The following is a 19,099-nucleotide window of genomic DNA, read 5'->3' on the forward strand; positions in this document are numbered from 1 at the left end:
TTTGTTTCTCTTTGTCCTTTCGCAGTTCAGCATGCTGGTTTAATTATCAAATAAAAAAAGCAGTTCCAATTTGAATAATAGCACATGTTTGATTTTGGAAGAGTTTGTCCTTTAAATTGCCAAAATGTGCAACTTTAAAGAGAACCTGTCAGTAGTGTCATAACATAAATGCATCTGTTGCCTGTTCCAGTTATCTTTTAGCATTCTGTTTATAAAATGCACCATCTGAGCATGGTAAAACACATTAACAAATCTCATGCCCCTATGCTGATAACACCGTGTAACAATTTTTAACATTTTTTTGTTCCTGGGTAGTAAGTGTTATTTCCTAATTGCTTATGCCTCAAAAGTATAGAAAATGGCTATTATTCCCTACAAACTTTGCTATTTCAAAATATCACTATTTCCAATGGGAAAACGGGAAAATGTGTGTCTTTTTGTTCACATAAAGTCAGAAAAAAACAACATATGAATCCAAATTAACATGTATTTATACTAAAGTAATACAAAAACGACTACAAAAGATTTAGAAGTGAGTAGTTTTTCGAGATTTACGATTATACTGTATTTACCCATTCTCATTGGAAATAGTGATATTTTGAAATATCACTGTCTTGGTCACAAAAACAAAGTTTGTGGGGAATAATAGCCATTTTCTATACTTTTGAGGCATAAGCAATTAGGAAATAACACTTACTACCCAGGAACAAAAATTGTGTCACATAGTGTAATGCATAGCGTTTAACTGATTTCAAATTCCAGTTCTACTTCTGTTTGTCTGCCCTAATGGCTGGTAGTTTATTTAAAGGCATTCTATATAATTCAAATGTTTTTCCCCTGGATGGCATGGTAGGTAGACTGATCGAAAATAGTAATTTGTTATGCAGTGACACCTAGTGGTAAGGAGAATTACTTTGGATACTTATTTATAAACTCCATGTAGATGCACAAAATACACCCTAACAATCAAAAAGAAAAAAAGACATGTACTGTAAGTCAGTTTTGAAGGCTGGTTAACATTTTCTGGTAACTGTAGGGGATTTGCTGTAAATTCCAGCTGTAACCAGCACGGGTTTCTGCTGGTCAGAGTTGGTAGTTGTGCTGTTTTTGAGCTGGTCATGCTGGTTCAAGATACTATAATGCTGGATGAAAGAAATGGTTATTGTATCAGAAAGAAAATGGATAAGAATTGACAAGGAAAATAAAATACATAAACATAATTCAATATGCATTATACACAATTAATCTAGTGATTGTGACCCACATTAAAGCATAGAAGTAAAATATTTACTTGAGTACTGTACTAAAACATAGTAACATTCTTTATAACATGCATATCAATTAAAATCCACAAATCAAATCAGCCAAGCGTGTCTACTGAGATACAGAATGTCCCCTGTCTGGAAAAGCATTTAAACAGTCCAGTTAAACACTTAACAATATATATTTTTAAGACCAGAATACTACAGAGTTTGGATATTTAAAACAATGGTCAAAACCGCAATCCACACACATTAGTTGTTGGCCTGTGTAACAGGCAGTGTTGTGTGATACCCTGCCATTACGGATTCTGTCCTGTCCTCTGTTCGTGAGATGAGATGAGGTTAAAAGCTCTACAACTAGGGCGGGCGGCCCTCTGCTCTCACCAGTCTGCCTATGGAGAGCACTACTCACCATTTTCAACTAGCTGTAAAACTGAATAAGAATCAGTAAAGCACAATTTGTCTGCATTTTTTATATTCTTAAATACTCTCAAATTAAATATGTATCACAATACACATACATAAGTATATCTTGTCTGTATTCCCTTTAAAAACAACCTTTTCAGAAAATATCACCATCTCAAGCATTTTGAAACTAGTAGAAATTGAATACAAATATTAATTCATATTCAAAAACACACATTTACATATAATATAGTAATTATAGCAAACATGTGTATAGAAAAGATGGCTTTCATCTCAGTGCTGAGGGCAAAATTTGAATTTTTGATTTTCTTTCTTAATTTTTTTTTTACCATTATTTACTTTCCTTTTATTTCTATGTTATACAATTTTTTATTTATCTATTTATTCATTGGGGGGGTGGGGGGGTACAACTGCCACCTTTAATTTATTTTAATTTTTAATTATTTGTTTCATTTTTATAATTGAATTTTATTATGTTTTTTTTTTTTTTTTACTCCCTTGTCATATTAAAGTGCTGTAATTCAGTTTACAAAGATGCTGTCAATTTTATACAAAATGTTCCCGTGTAAAATAAACACTGTGTAGCGCCACATAAGCATGTATGACCACATAAAAATGTTAATCTTAATACTACAAAATTAGATTTTTCCTACGTTTGCAGTGTGATACAATTTTGAATAAAGGTATCCCACATAGCTTCCATGTTTAATTGTTTAATTATTATTAACATTACATTTTTGTCAAGCATACGTTGTGCACAAGGTGATTTGAAGAGCTGGATCATATTAATGTATGAGTGTTGCTAATTTTAAATGTATGAAAATAGATTTTTTTAAGTTTTATTATTATTATTATTATTATTATTATTATTATTATTATTATTATTATAGTGACTCTCATTAACCAAAGAACATAAATAAAGGTGAGCTTTATGAAGCCCGCATGCTTATTTGATAGATTAGATTAACAGGAGTCTTAGGAAATGATATTTAGAACTAGCACATTTACAATTTCAGTGACATTGATTGATCAAAATAGTTAGGCCTACCAAGTTTTTATTCTATAATGTAATATGTTGCTTTTGTGGATTTTTAACACCGTCCTACACTGGTTTTTATTTATTTATTTATTTTTTAATGATACTCACAGTATATTTTTTATTTTCTTAATAATATAATTAAGGCAAATTTTCTTTAAAATTCACGGCAGTGTCATGGGTAAAGTATCGTATTTCACGGAATGTGCACGGAAATATGTTATACATTAAGTGTACAGATTTTTTTTTTTTAAACTGCAAATATACAGATAAATGCACTCACATCAACATCAACATCAAAGTTATTCAAGCACTTTACAATAGGTTGTGAAATGGTGTTGTAATTAACAGCCTGTAGCTAAAGTGTAGGTGCAAGGTTCTAGTTCTAGTACATCAAATGCATGTTCACCATTTGCAAAACAAATACAATGTGTGACCCATACTGATGTTGTGCATCAGTCGACTCGTCAGTGTGACCATTGACAAGCAACCAGACTGTTTTACCAATTCCGTAATCTCCTGATTGTGATACTCTGCAACGTAATGTAAGTACTGTACTGTATTCACGTCTCAGCTGGGCTGATGAAGGAATTGATCCACCATTTGCTACACTGTCTGAAGAATTTCTGTAGCTTTTGGTTAACAAACACCTCTGTAAGGTCAAAATGTAATAACTGGACTTTTGGAATATGGAAGTCACCGTTTTTGGTTTCTTTGTAAGTAAAGCAGTCGCAGTGTTGCGCTGGAATATCACGGACATTTGCAGAGCTTTTTGAGATGTTATAGTAATAAAATGAAGACTTGGATCCGAGTTTGGTGATAAAATGAATGATCAGGAGAGGATTTATCAGTATGCACGCCTATAAAGAGGTATGTGAAAAATATAACGAACAAGGGGTGGGGCTTGGCTGGAGATACAGTACTGAGTGTCCTTTTGCAATTCAATGCCTTTTAAACTTGTTTTACTGAAAAATATTTTAAACAGCGCATGTAAAATAAACAGACCGGGTGAAATTAATTTGGACCTGCACTGCAAAGGGTTAAACAAATAACCTTTTCACTTGTGGGGGATGCTTATAGTTTATCTGAACAGTGCAAGATATCTGAATGGAGCAATGTTATTGAGCTGTACTTGTCTTGGTTTGTTGTTATTGAAAGATGCTGTGTCTGCGCTCCAGTCTAGCTGACTGGCAGTGATCCGTAGTTGCAGCTACAGGATTGGTTGCTTTCAGTGATGCAAAGTATTGATTGAATGTGAATTACGCTTGAAAATGTCGAGAAGAAAAAGTAAGTACTTGTGCGGATTGATTTTAAATTTGATAATATTGTGTATTAACGCCTGCTATAGCTGGAAGCTGATGATACTGAATCGTTTTCTAATTTCACTTAAAAATATGATAAAAAAATAATACCGGTGACGTCTCTTTGACATGAAGTTATGACCCATTGATGACCCACATATGACAGCTGCAGTTGTTTCCTATAATATATAGCACAAAACACAAAAATACCCCTGTTTATTTTTGTTTTTCGTTCCTACTGATCATAACCTCCTACTGCTGCAGTTGTTGTGTAAATGTTGGCTTCTAGAACATCAAAGAGGACAGAAGTAGCAGGAATGTAAACAAGGTCTGCCTTTCAATGAAGTTGTGCTTGGAGACCCAGAACAGAGACATAAAAAACATTCTAGTATACAATAAAAAAAATTACAGGCACTAGAGCCAAATTTATGCATGTTTTAGGTACTGTATAGTAAGATAAGTAACTTGATTAATTATTGCAAGCTATGCATGCTAACTGATAATGTTTCTTTTTTTTGTAGGTTTCATTGGAGATTATGTCAGAAGAAAAGCAGTCCACCTTCAGTGACATGTGCACAGCGATGATTGGATTACAAAAAACTGAGCCTTGATGTGTCCTGAAATGCCTGTATTGTTTGTAAGGAGCGAAGTACCATGCCTCTGAGGGGACACAGGATGTGTTAATGCAGCACTGCTAAGGGTACGGCCGACCCCTGGTCCGCTTGTTGGATATCATGACGGGAGAGCATGTTTATGCCATCAAAGATTCTGACACAGATTCCAAACAACAGGACAAGGAGGCCTTATTTGAACAATTCAGTGACAAAGCCTCGGGGGACTATAAAAGCAGCCTGTCCCAGAACTCCAGTGCCAGCCCAGAGGGCAAGGCTGCTAATGGGGCGAAATTCTGCGTGAAGGAGAAGGACTCTTACCCTCAGAGAGAGGCTGTGATTAGGCCTCGTCAAACAGGAAAGATTGATTTTAAGTCCCTTCAGAATAGGCCAAAGTTTACCAGTGATAGAACATGGCCAAGTGGCAAAGGCAGCCCACAGTCCCCTACTGGAAAGAGCAAAGGAAGAGACAAAAACAAAAGGCCTGGGAAAGGAGACCGCAACCCCCAGCAACTGTATAGACTCAGTATGACCAGCTCCCGATCTAACCCCACTATTGGAATTGCATATCCACAGCAAAAGGTGACGCCACCCAAAAAGCTTGAAACTACTCGAGGTTCCATAACTGGTAGTTACCGTTTTCATGTCCCCAGCATACCAGAGCGGGAAGCAGAACTTCAACAGGAAGATCTCAATTATAACAGATGTATTCAGGAGGCTCCCTCAAACCTTACCTCCACAAACTATACCTCACAGGCTGCAGCTGGTGCCCAACAACAGCATCCCTTGCAGCAGCAAACTAACAATCTCCCTCGGGAAAATACCCCAACAAGTGGTCAATTACACTACCCCGAGTTCCAGAGCAACGGGACAAGTTCTTGGCATTCTGCAGAAAAATCATTTGGTGGTGTTAACTATGGAATCTCTTCTTTACAGAAACCGGCTCATTTCCCAGAGGTCAACAAAGCCACCTTTGGACCTTTGCCATTTCAGTACGGATTCTCACCCTTGCAAGATGCAACTTCAGATCCTTTCCCCAATGATCATTCTCAAGACTATGTTGATGTTTCACTTGCAAATAACCAGGTAGCACACAGTGATTTTGCATTCAAATCATCTGAAGATGGGCAAGAGGAAAGTTTAAGTAATGGGCAGTATGATAACTTGCAACTAGATGGGAGAACATATCCCCAGCCTTCACAGCAAGCCCCGTTTTTTCAACCCTCCCATGGAACGCAGTCCACTTGTTATAAAGGAAGAACTGATCACTCTGCAGAGATGGATGGTGCTGTTTCTACACCATGCCCTGTAGAACAAAGTCACAACACTTTCCCAGAAAATAAAGCTATTTTTACACAAGAAGAAATGAATTTGCACAACAGTGGTGCTTCCACTGTGTCAGTAAACAAGAGAAGCTCACCATCTAAAGATAATGTTTCCAGTCAAAGAATTCTGAGTCAAGGAAATCCCCTTATGAGAAATCTTGCACAAGGCTCGTTATCCCAAATGCACTTTCAGGGCAAAACTTATGGAAGCTCTCCAGTGAACAGCACTCCAGGACTGGTGCCGTTTGATAAAAACATCCCTAATACAATGAAGAACCACCTAAGGCTATCACAACCCTGGGATGGGGAAAACAAAACATTTTCTTCAATTGACCAGAATGCTGCACCTTATTCCACTCCAACTGACAACCAGTTTCAGTTTCAATGCCAACCAGCTGTAGAACAGAGACAACATATGGCAAAAAATTGCAGATTGCCTTGGCAGCAGATACATCTCACATCCGCCATGCCAAACCAAAACAGAATCGAACTGTCCAGACAGCTCAGCAACCAGAAACTTCCTTTCCCACTTGCTGCTTCTGAGTGGCAGGAGGAGAACAAATCACACAAGAACACTTCTCCAAGCAATTTGAGCAGCTTCCATGGAAAAAGGCAAAGTGAAGGTTTCACCAAACCGAGGAATGAAGGTACCAAGCAAAACTGCAGTCCAGCCACCACATTTTTATTGGAAAATGAAGTCAGCACTAACCCCCAAATGTCCAACTCCAGAAATAAAAGTATGTTCTTTGGATTAAACCAGTCAATGACAAGTGCCCCTTCTAGAACGAACAATCACCTCCCGTTGCCACCTGGAAGCTTAATGGGAGCTTCACCATATGAATCCCCTCTTCCTTCACCAGTTCAAAACCCATCATCCAGTAGCACCTGCTCTTCTCTTTCTCCAATCTCGAGCAGTCCTGCCAATACCAGCTCTGAGGACAGTCAACTCCCCATGGCAGGTCCACCTCCTCCTTTTTACCAGCAACACTGCCACCTAAAGGAGGGGAAGTCAATCCCAGCCCCAGACCAGATAAACCCCAGTCTCCACCATCTCCATCCTGATGCCTCCAGAGCCTTTCCTCATCCCACAGAAAGGACCAAAGATGACCTCTTGAACTACCTACATGATAATAAATTCTCCAAACAGAATATGGACAATGGAAAGGCTTGCCTGAATAGCTTTGGGGTGGAACACCCACCCCCTCCTCCCTACTCTGCACATCAGTTACTGGCAAATTCACTAACCAGTGCCAACCTGGACCAGCTTGACGTTCTCCTTACCTGCAAGCAGTGTGACCAAAACTACAGCAACCTTGCCTCGTTTCTTGAGCACAGACAGTATTGCGGACTGCATGCAATATCTCAAAGTGAGTTTAAAGAAACGACAAGAATGGAGGAGAGCAGAAAATTTCAGATGGACCCAGCAAAGATTACTCAGACAACACCAGCTTTCCCTTTATCAAGGTGTTCATCTGATCTACATTTGTCTTTGCTGGGATTAAACAAAAATGGTGAATTACTGTTAGACGGTGATGCAAAAGGAGACCCAAAGGATGACCCTTTAAAGCTAAACTTGTTCAATGGGATGATGGCCCCCAGTTCTCTTACTGCTTCTGATTTAGATATAGATGATGCAAAACTGGACAGTCTGATAACCGAAGCTCTAAATGGTCTTGGTTATCAATCAGACAATGCAGAGATTGACAGTAGCTTCATAGATGCCTTTGCAGATGATGATCTCTCCACAGCAAAGACTATGGGAAGTGGACATGCTAAAATTAAAGATTCTTTGCTGTTTGAAAGTAAAAACAAGCATTTGACTGTGGACGAAAGGCAGACATCACAATCAAAAACCTTTTTTGTGTTTGATAGGGATAACATGAGCACTGACAAGAACCTGGTTCAAGACTTTGAAAAGAAACACAAGGAATTTAAGAAAGAGGAAAAAGACAATGTATCACATAAAAAATCAGGGGGGCATTTTTTTGACAAATCATCTGAAAAATTGGAAAGGATAAAGCTTGTAAGGAAACCCAATAGTTCATGTGTGCAGGAAAGTGTAAACGAGACCAAGGCGCTGTGTTCCAAAAACTGTTCAGAGAGAAATGGACAAAAAAGTCACCAAGATAGCCCCAATATAGTCAGAGGAAGTCTTTCTGAAGTGTCAGCTGTAAATACAAGCTTAGGAATGCATAGATTTGGAGTAAAAGAAAATAAGAAAAGAAAGTCTGGGACATGGAGCAAGGAACTCATTCACAAAATTGTGCAGCAAAAGAACAAACTTCACAAGCTGCATGTAAAAGGGAGCAAGAATTTGCCATTTTCTTTAGTAATGGAAAGGCTTGTACCAGCACCACAGAACAGTAAGTTGGGCGAATATGACTACATCTCGGATTCAGATGACGAAACTGAACCTTTAAAAGTCAGTGCCCGCAGTCGTATGGGTCCAGGCCTAAGTGGCAGACCCAAATACAGCTACACAAAAGAGCATAAGGGCCGAGGGGGGAGGGCGGAGAAACAAACTACATGGAAACATGGTCCCAAGGACAGGGGTTTAGAGAGCAGAAGCACTGAAGCACTAAGTCCACCACAGATGAAAGATAACTCTGGTAGGAGAGTCAGGAGACGGAGTAGCAGATCTTCAACAAGCAGTGATCTCAGCACACCTGCAAGTTTCTCAAGCGAAAGTATAAAAAGTCCAAAGAGTACTGACAGGACAGATTCTGACAATGAGAAAGGGAGCCCAGAAAACATGTCCAGCTCTATTGAGGTTACACTTCCTGATTCTTTTGAACAAGAAGTGTTTAAAAGAGTACCTAATGTTTCCAAAAAGTACTGCACAACAGATTTTTCTAAAAACACAAAGAGATACGGCTCTGCTAAGTTTCTGTTTGCTAGTAGAAAGTCAAATCATCAACAAAGATCTATATTTCTGCATTCTAGTTACAGAATGGAGGAAAGCTTATCAGAGTTGTCAACTGTCAAAACATATAGTATCAACAAAACCCAGGAGAGCTTTGACAGCAAAGGAACCTTTATGCAGGACCCAAAACTGTCTTCTGAAAGTTGCGCTACTACAACAGAGGTCTCAGAAAGGATTGAGAATGCAGTGAATTCTTTGAACTTTAATTCAACTGTCAGGAAGGGTGTTGCATCATATAAAGGGTCAGTTGCTGACTACTGTAACGATGAGTCTGTTGTTAAATCATCTCAAACCAGTGAAACAATCCCTGATGTTAATACTGACATTGCAGATTGCAAGAAAAACACCAAGAAAGGTGTATTGGCTATAAAAACATCTGAATTTGAAAGCAATAGCAGAGATTTTCATGATTCAAGTGCAGTGAAAATAAGTGATGTTTCTCCTTTTTTGGAAATCATGGACCATGGAAAATTATCCAACCAATATGACTGTGATGTTTATTCAAAGCCTTTGCCTGTAACTAGCTCTGAGGCTGATAATATTTATCTATGTCCATCTGACCTTCATAAAGACTCAATTCAGAAAACTCATTCAAAGCAGTGCACCATGTCTTACCCAATGGACAATGAGCAAAGCTTGGTGAAATCTCCACTTTCATTCGATACTTCTTCAATGTTTGGAGAAATTTCAGTGCCTGGGTTTGACAACAGTTTGTATACAGATGGCAGTAAAGATAGTTATGATACCTTCAATTCAAATAATACTGACAAAAGAACATTGTTTGAGTCGACGTACCCTCCATTTTTTGAGCAAAAAGATTGGAATATAATGGATGAAGTGAGCCCCATGTTGTCTGAAGATATTTCTAATTTTCCAGATCTCTCTGTTGACAAAGCGCTAAATAAGGATTACAAATCTATTTCGCCTAGACAGATGCCCTTAGCTCTGACGGATAAAATGTCAGACTATAATGCTCCATTTGTAAGTAACACATTTGATGATGAGCTAGAAATTAAAAGAATTGTTACTGAATTAGAAAGCCAGCTTCAGACAAGCAAGCTAAAAAGTGGAGTCTCAGAACAGCTAACCTCCAACAGTAAGTTTCCAACTCTACATTTGCATCAAGAGCCTGAAAGTGAGAAAGACATGTTGTTGACAGACACTATTAGAGGGACCAGAGCTGATCCTAGGATACAGGAGCACTACGACGATCAAGACCATCCGTGGTCGTGTACTTTTCAATTTGGGTCTTTGGATGCTCAGCCATGCCTCCATATGCCAGAACATGACGAGCCAAGTTCCCTTGATCACTTCTACTCCAAAAAAGACCAAACTGAAAATAGTGAGATTACAGTGAAAGAAAGAGAGGCGCCAGAGGAAAAGCAGAAAGGGCATACCATTGCAATTGCAGGCCCTTTATCAGACAAATCCGAAGAAATCCTTGAAAATCAAAAGTATACTGAAAATCTCATGAAAAGTCTGGAAGTCATTTCAGATTCCATCTTTAATAAAGGTACTTTATCGGATGACCAGGAAGTGTCCCAGTTTCTAAACAAAGAGTATAGGAGAGAAAGTAATTCTGCTGTACAGAAACAGGACAAAACAGAGGGGTCATCACATTCAGTTGAAAGCAATGCTGGAGACATTGAATCAGAGTTTGTAAAGCACAAAGCATTGCTATTTCCATCTGGGGACCCAGACTGTTCTAATAATGGTGATGTAGCACTTTCTCCTAAAATTACCACACACCAGTCTTCCATTATAAATCTAGAATCTGATATAGAAGAATTTCAAGATGAGCCAGTTAGTGACCAGAAAACAGAACCTGATCAAAGCGAACCACCCTTGACAGCTCAGCAAACTGACTCAGAAACCCCTAAGACTCAAATCGTTGAGGAAAAGACAAAGGGAAATGGTAATCTGGCAACAGAGATTTCTTGCACACTTGAGAAAGATACTTGCATAGACTCCACAGTGAACCCCTTACAACAACTACAGCTCTTTGTTGCCCGTAATATAAAGCACAATGAGGAAGAAATGATAATGCCTTCTTACCCTGTGTTGCTATCTACCATTCCAGTTTCAATTGCGCATGACCAATCAGAGGAGAAAGAGGAGAACCTTAAAAATTTGCCCAGCACAGAAACATCAAACATTCCCAAAAACAAATTGAAAGATAACAATTATTTAAATGAAAAGGAACAGAGCAATATGGGGGTCTTTAAAAAAGAAAATATGTCAGCATTAACAGCAAAGCAGGAATCTCATCACAGTGATCAAATGCTAAAACCAAAGATGTCTGAATCATCAAGCCATGAGTTTCAAAATGCTACGCAACCACAGCACTTAACAGATGAACTTTGTAAAAATAACATTAGCACACCTGGGATTGCTGCGGAGCACAATGACCTGTTATCTCCATGCAGTACAACTACAAAAGCTTTGCCAGAGCCGAGTAATCAGATCTTAGTCAAACCGGAACATGGAGATGGAGAAAAGCAAGCCTTGACATTTAGAGAAAATGATACATTGGAAAGTTGTGATACACTTGTTGATGATCTCGTGCTGAAACAAAATACAGATTGCAAAAAGAGAAAGGATCAACTAGTGCAGTTAAGTTCAACTACATACTCCTTGCTGCACCAATGTGCAGAAGAAGAGAGTAAGGAGCAGGCAGAAGGCAATGCTGTTGAGGCCCACAATAATCCTTTTCAATCTGTGAACCACAATGACTTATATGATCAGCACAATGCTCAGAAGATGTGGCACAACTTTGACAGACTTTCACCTATTTCCATGGACAATGCCCACTCCCCAAGACAAGGTGACATATTAAGCACAAATAGTGTGGTGTTGCCTCACTCTGATGAATCAATTTCATCTGGTTTGTCTTATTCATTTGTTGACCTCTCACACATTAGCATTGATAAACCTAAAAATGAAAGCCTAACCATTGATTGTGAAGCAAGTGTTATCTGTAAAATTCCATTGGTTAACATACTTGAGCCATCTGATTCCCTTAATAATGGTGAAGATGCTTTTAAAGGAACACACACACTTTTAGACCAGCAATCTGGACCGAACCAGGATTTACCCTATGTGCTAAAACAAAGTCCATTGAACTACACCATTCTTCAAGTGCACAACGCTATAGCAGGACCATCAAATGAATGCAAAGACAGCCAGGCTTTCTATGATGAAAGCATTGGGAATAACTATGATTGCTCTGAGGTAAGATTACCTCTGCCTTTAACATGCAAGGAGTCTTTAAAACCAGACAGCCATGTACCTGATAGGTCCTCTTCTGACTCATGTGACAGTCGTGTGGATATTGAGGTCAATCTTTGCTCATCAGCAGTGTCTGTGCAAAGTATTGAATGTACCTGCCCTGAACTGCTGTGCTTTCATGATAAAGAAAATAATGTTACTTCCATCGCAAATGCAAAACTGGACTTTCAGTCAATGTCACATGGGATTACAAATGTATGTCACTCACCTTTAGCAACTATAGAATATATGGACTTACACAGTGATCATTTAAAGAAATCAGATTCAGTGGTTTTGGATATGAGCCTTAAATCACCACAGGCTGAGAAAGAAACAGTTTCTTTGAGTCATGAAACTTTAGATAATTCAGAAACTCTTCAGCCCTTGGAAAAATGTATTGATTGTTCTTCAGGCACAGAGACGAGTAGACAATCAGACCAAGTGCCACAAATAGAAGAAATAACAAAACCAATTAAAATTGAGGAAAAGGACATTGCTGACAAAACTGAATCTAAAAATGAGAGCAATATTCCAAAAAAGAATGGAACAAAATTATGTGACATTTGTTCAGCATCTTTCAGATCTAACCCTGGGCTGAAAAGACACAAGGCAATGAAACACAATGTTAAGAAAGGTGAGGCTATCAAGCAAGAGAAGGCTTTGGAATACATACCGAGCTGTCAGCTACAAGCAGATCAGCAAGCAGTATTGAAGGTGAAAACTGATGTATCCATAAACGTCACTGTGGAGGATAAGTGTACTGTGGAGAATAATGTTCAATTGCATATGTTAGAAAAGGGGCAAAATGATACTCTTCCGCAGTCAGACCAACAAGTTTCTTCACCATGTGAAGATATGGAAAGCTGCAACAGAGTATCTTCTGAAGTAAATTTGCCTCCTTTTGGAATCAGCCAAAAAGAAATTAGTACAGCTGTGGATGAAGATGATGAAGCTGGAACTACAGCAGAAATAAATAAAACAAACAAGAGAACAATGTTGGGTCCTGAAAGGAAACAAAAATTGTTTAATCCACATGTCAAGAGTAAAAGAGCTGGAAAAACACTGAAAAGCAGGAATGTGAATAATAGCAATGGCAGTTATTTTGAACTAAAAGGTAAAATGGCTGAACATTTTTCGGAGGATATTTTAACTATCCTCAAATCAGATATTTTACAAGCCATAACACCCAATTTCCCTGGCATTTCAAGAGACAAGAACAAAACTGACCCACCCTTGCAAGAATCAGAAGAGAAACCAATAAGTAAAAATGCAGGGCAACTGGAAGTGAAAGACAACAATGTCTTCTCATATGAATTGAAACATGACAAGGAATTTATGACATTGAGTCCTGGGAAAACAGATCTGCACTTACCAGTTCAAATGGTTTGTCTAACTGAAACAGAAGACCAAGTCAGTAAACCACATATAAAAGGTGTGGAACTGGGGGAAGTTACAGAGAAGGGAACTGAAGAAAACAGAATGTGTTATGTGTATGAAGGGGAAGATGAAAGAAACATGAAAGGGATGTTTGAACAGAAAGCAATTGTCCCTGAAGCATCACACTCTAAAATACTAGGAGACTCAGTGGAGATGAACTGTACAAAGAGTTCATGCATTCCTAAATCCACAGAATGGGTGGGTACACCGCCGTATCCTTACGAAGCACCCTCTTCAAGCATCAGCAAGTCCCAGTCAGACTTGCAATCTGTACTTGATGACGAAAGCACATTTTCACAGCTGTTTCCTCGGGATGACCAGATGATCCGGAAGAAATGCACGAGAGTCTACGGCAAAAGAAATAAAAAGCAGAAACCAACCCCCAAGCTATTCATTGACGAACCAATTGCAGTCAGACTTGCACCCGCTGATAAAAAACAGGATACTGACAACTTTGTGAACAACAATTTTGTTAGCAAAACAAGTGACCATTGCAAATATGAAAAAATATCGACCAATGATGCCTTGATGCTGGAAATGTGTCATAAAAGCCCTTTAAAAAATGACAAGGTTGTTTCCAGCTTTGAAAATGCAACCCTCAGATCAGAAGGGGAGACAGACCATGAAAGTGAACGCCCGAATGATAAAGACAGTCACACCATCATGGAATTTCTTTGCCCAAATAATCAAGCAGGGAATAAACCTGCATTACCTGCAGTGGTGTGGGCTGGCGCCAAAGATCCAGTGACAGATATTGCAGCAGACACTCTCCCTTCACTAGAATCCTCTAAGGATTTCAAAAGTGATGATCTAGCCATAACCTGCAATCAAGACTCCTCACACCCTTCAGATTCTCTTGTCAGTGTGGCCAGGAATCCTGATAATCCTTCTCAGTTTCATACTATAGATATCCAGAATTTAAACACAAAATTTCAACTTCCCGACATCCATTTCTTTGACTCCACTAAAGACACACCTGCATGTGCCAGTAAAAGCAACAATGACACTCTCAGCCTAACTATGAAGGCCAGTCAAAGATTGGAGGAAGTGAAACCAAAGTTTCAGAGTGAGATCAGCAAGAAATCAAAAGACAGGCAATACAAGTGTAAGGTGTGCTTCAAGTGGTTTCAGACACTTTGGGAACTTAATTTTCATAAGCCCTCCCACAACCCTTCCCCTCCACCAACATGCTACATGTGTGTCCAGCGCAAGTTCAGCTCCAGAGAGCAACTGCGAGATCACTTAAAAGAGAAGCATGCCAAAAACAAGGCTGGCATATGGACTTGTGGGATGTGTCTGAAGGAGATCTCTAACGTCTGGATGTACAACGAACATTTGAGAGAACATGCCATTCAATTTGCAAGAAAAGGACAAGCTCAACAGTCTGTGCTGGGCATGCCTGGTTGTTTCATGGAACAAACAGCAGTTAAACACTTCTTGAGTTCTATTATGCAGCGAAGACCAAGCAAGTCAAAGAACAATGAGGCTAGCACAAAGTCACCTTCAAATAAAGACACAACGGCTGTGAAAGAGAACGTTGAGCTGGATCCGAAGATCAAAGAGGAAAATGATGCAACTGTTAAGAACAAATTGAACTCTAGCTGTGTTGGAAAGCTCAGCACAAATATGTCGTCGGAGACCATGCAGGAATCCGAACACGTTCAGAAACCTGTCACTATGCATCCAAATTGCAAAGATCCTTCCAGAGACTGTCACCACTGTGGAAAACAGTTCCCCAAACCATTTAAACTTCAGCGTCACTTAGTTGTTCACAGTTTTAAAAAAATGTACCTGTGTCACAAGTGCCCAGTCTTTTATCAGGACCTGCAGGAACTCAAAACCCATGTAAAAGAAGAGCACCAAGATATAGAAGAACCCGAGATTAAACACACAACACTGTATGCATGCGAGCTGTGTGCCGATGTCATGCATGTTATCAAAAAGTCCTTTATTTGTAGCACTTGCAATTACACGTTTTCAAAAAAAGAACAATACGACCGACATATGGAGAAGCATCTTGCAGAAGGGAGCAAGACATTTAAATTTCGGGGAGTCATGAGGCCATGCAAACCCTCCAAAGATGTGGATTTTGAGCTGCAGGCCACTATTACTGATACTAGACGTTGTAGTCCCCCACGTAAAAAGAGAAAAATTTCACCTGATAGTCTAATTGAGACCAGTTTGGACAGTGGCATTTCAAGTGTTGTGTCACTTCATTTTAACCACAACATCAAAACCCATGCTTCAAAAGAGCCACTGCCCGTGACTTCAGATTTTTTCTCAGAGGCCATTGATAACCCTCCTGATCTTCAGGACATGACTATAAAAACAGAAAACGACGTAGATGACCTGTCAGAATATTTGGCCGAGATGGAAGAATCCCAGTTTAATATTGTCCCTGAAGCATCTTGTCTTCTCCCTTCTATTTCCAATGCTCAGACTGGTGATCCTCCTTCACCTGAAGTTCCTACTGAAGAAGTAGACATCCAGTCTGCACCTTGCCTGAGCACCTCCCAAAAAGATGTTGCCGATGTTCATTATGAACAGCACACACAGTCGCTATCAAATGTTGATGATATCGTCAGCAGCATAAGATGTGAAGTGGGGTCTGGTAGCAGTGACTTGAAAAATCCAAAAGAGACCATTGAAAAGACTAAGCCTTCTACTGATGATGATTCCCAGTGTAATAAATTGTCAAAGGAGGAAAGGGAATGGTCTGAGTCCATCAAATCTGTATCAGAAAACACAGATCTTCAAAGTGAGTCGTTCGTTGTGGATAAAAGTTCAGGGACACAGAATCTTTTCAGGCAAGATGGTACTTCCCAGTGCATTGCTGAAGATATATTGAAAGCTTCCGAAGCCAATGCCAAACAAATTGGGGAACTACAGAAACTGTCTGTAGGGGGTCAGCAAAAAAGTGAAAGTGAAAAAAAAGGTTCAAAGACCAGTGATAATCACAATTCCTGCCAAGCCAAGGAGAAAGCATCTTTAAAGTCGACTGAGAGTTCCAAACAAAGCTTTGACTGTACCAAACCTGCAGATGTCATTCAGAAGCATTCAATAGAATGCAGTGGATCTGATGAGACCAGATTGAATGGTATAAAGCACATAGCTTATAATGTGGGGAAAGAAGAAGAAAAGGAATCTGTACAATCTTCTCCAAAACTTCATCAGAAAAAAAGAAAAGAGTACAAGACATCTCTGGGTTCAAAACTTTCCACTGCCACCAGAGAAAACATGGATTCTGATGTGAAAAAGAAAAAAGTTAGAGTACAAAGCCCCCTAAAAAATGAAAGCACTGGGAGCTCTAGGAAAATAGACATTGCTAACGATCCACCATTTCTTTCATCAGCCAGAGATGATATGACAAGCAACAAATTACATGTGAAACAGAAAATCGGAGGGATTAATAACATACAGCCAAAGAAGAACTCTTTTGACAGCTATCCCCCAAAGAAAGTGGATATGCGCCATTCGAACTTGGATTTCAAAGGCAAGAAAGGCATCTTCAGAAAACCTTTGCATTCTGCTCTGTCTAAAGGACTGAGTCCATTTGTGAATGGTTCACTAAAGAAGCACAGGACTGTCCCCGGGGTGACGTCTCCTGAGCCTCACACCTACAGGACAGCCGAATCCCAGAATCATCTGCTCAGCCAGTTGTTTGGGCAAAAATTAACCAGCTTTAAGATCCCTTTAAGGAAAGACAGCTCTGAGTAATTTAATAAATCTGACTTGTGGGGATGCTGAAAACTGTCTTCAACAGATTCACAAAAACATTTAAGCTTTTGACTGCTGAATTATTTCCGTCTAGCTTAAATGAGATTGCATGACAGCCTCTATGAAATAGTTTTGCTTTATGTCTACTAATCTTCTACTTTAATTCACTTGTTTTATCATGCAAATGTGAGAACTTTGATGTTGAGAGTGAGTTTTATAAACTGAAAATGTAATCGCTTTTGTGCAGACTAGGACATCAAGAGAAATGTTTTTTTTATTTCTGAAGTACTGAGGTTACATGCTACTTAAATGTGTCAGCTCCCCTTAAAACTGTCCATTTAATATCTTAACAAAAGAAAATACTTGAAGAGGAGCTGATTTCTGAATGCATGTCTGTTTCATAGTGTAGGATTTACATGGTTATTTTAGTATTTGTAGCTGTGTAGCTACATCAACAAAAACTGTGCCATTTTACCACACCGTCTCATACTGTCCAGATAGCTCTTAAATAGTTATTCTGTTATGTTACTGTAATAAGGTGACATGCATTAGCTTTGTATATACAGTAACTGGTGCTATTTTTCTAATGTGAATACAGACTTCCTTGATCAAAGGAAAGAGTTAATCAATAGCAATTACCTTTCAGAAAGAATTATGCTGGTATTCTGTAGCTTTTAAAATGTATGCTTAATGACAAAGTGTTAATTTGTAGGTAGGGAACACAAAAGCCTTCTTAGAATATAAACTCAGGTGCAAACCAGGACATTTCACATTACTGATGTTTATGAAAAATAACTCCCCAATCAAGGAGGCTAATCAGTGCACTGATGTTCTAATACAAACGACCATAGTACTTTTGTGTCTGTCCTGCAATTTTTTTATTATTATATTTAGATTTAAAAGGTGCTTTATTATCTTGTTCATATGTATCTTATATTGTATGATAATGTAGGTAATTTTACTTTGGGTGCAATGCATATGTCAGAAATTTTATTTTAATATTGTGCAAACCCCCCCCCCCAAAAAAAAACCCAGGATACTTGCAAGTAAGTTTTTATGTTGTAAATGTGCTACAAAGTGCCTCTAAAAGTTGGTTATTAAACTAGCTACAACTTCATCTGTTTGAATGTTTTGTTAATCAATTGTCTGTGTTTTTACCTTATTAGTAGTGTTGGAAAAATAATTAGATTTTTCATTTTTGAATATTATTTCAAAATGAATATCTGTATGTGGAAAAAAGTAATATGAATATGAATGGATATCTGTATATGGAAAAAAGTAAACCCTATACCCCACCAAATGATTTTACAAAACACAAAAGATTGAGCTTTATTTATTTCAGCAGAAACTAATACACTACATATAAAATTTGGTGGTATTGACTAGGGTATACAGATTTAAATTGTAATTTATACTTTTTATTTTTGCATCTGAATGCATTTATTTAACTTGGTTTACATGCACTTGAAAATAAAACATCTGCACAGCTGAAACATCTTATTTAAATGAACAATTAAACACAAAAGGGTTTATTTTCTAACTTACCATATATAAAGCACTACTTCAATAAATCAAAAACTATAATAAAATAAGCATTTCAAAAGAAATTAGTGTGTAAACAGGTTTATGCACATATAAAACTGTAAAAACAAAAGTAGTTTTTAATTTAAAAAGAAAGTAACATATGATTTATCCTGTGTGTGTGTGTGTGTGTGTGTGTGTGTGTGTGTGTGTGTGTGTGTGTGTCACTCGCAGCACAGAATCCAGATTGAGCTGCTGCAGCCTGCTTTATAG

General features: G+C 38.4%; 1 protein-coding gene across 1 annotated transcript; it reads left to right on the forward strand.

Annotated features, from left to right (window-relative positions):
* Window positions 1-4,552: 4,552 nt before the first annotated feature.
* On the forward strand, window positions 4,553-18,315 carry LOC121296575 (zinc finger protein 469-like). Its single transcript, XM_041222281.1, has one exon. It carries the CDS (start codon window positions 4,760-4,762, stop codon window positions 17,303-17,305), a length of 12,546 nt encoding a protein of 4,181 aa, XP_041078215.1. The 5' UTR covers window positions 4,553-4,759; the 3' UTR covers window positions 17,306-18,315.
* Window positions 18,316-19,099: the final 784 nt, after the last annotated feature.

Source organism: Polyodon spathula, chromosome 21 (assembly GCF_017654505.1).
Source record: "Polyodon spathula isolate WHYD16114869_AA chromosome 21, ASM1765450v1, whole genome shotgun sequence".
In the NCBI taxonomy this organism is placed as follows: domain Eukaryota; kingdom Metazoa; phylum Chordata; class Actinopteri; order Acipenseriformes; family Polyodontidae; genus Polyodon; species Polyodon spathula.

Coding starts and splice junctions, on each gene's coding strand:
- LOC121296575 (XM_041222281.1), top strand. CDS start 4,760: ATGACGGGAGAGCATGTTTATGCCATCAAAGATTCTGACACAGATTCC.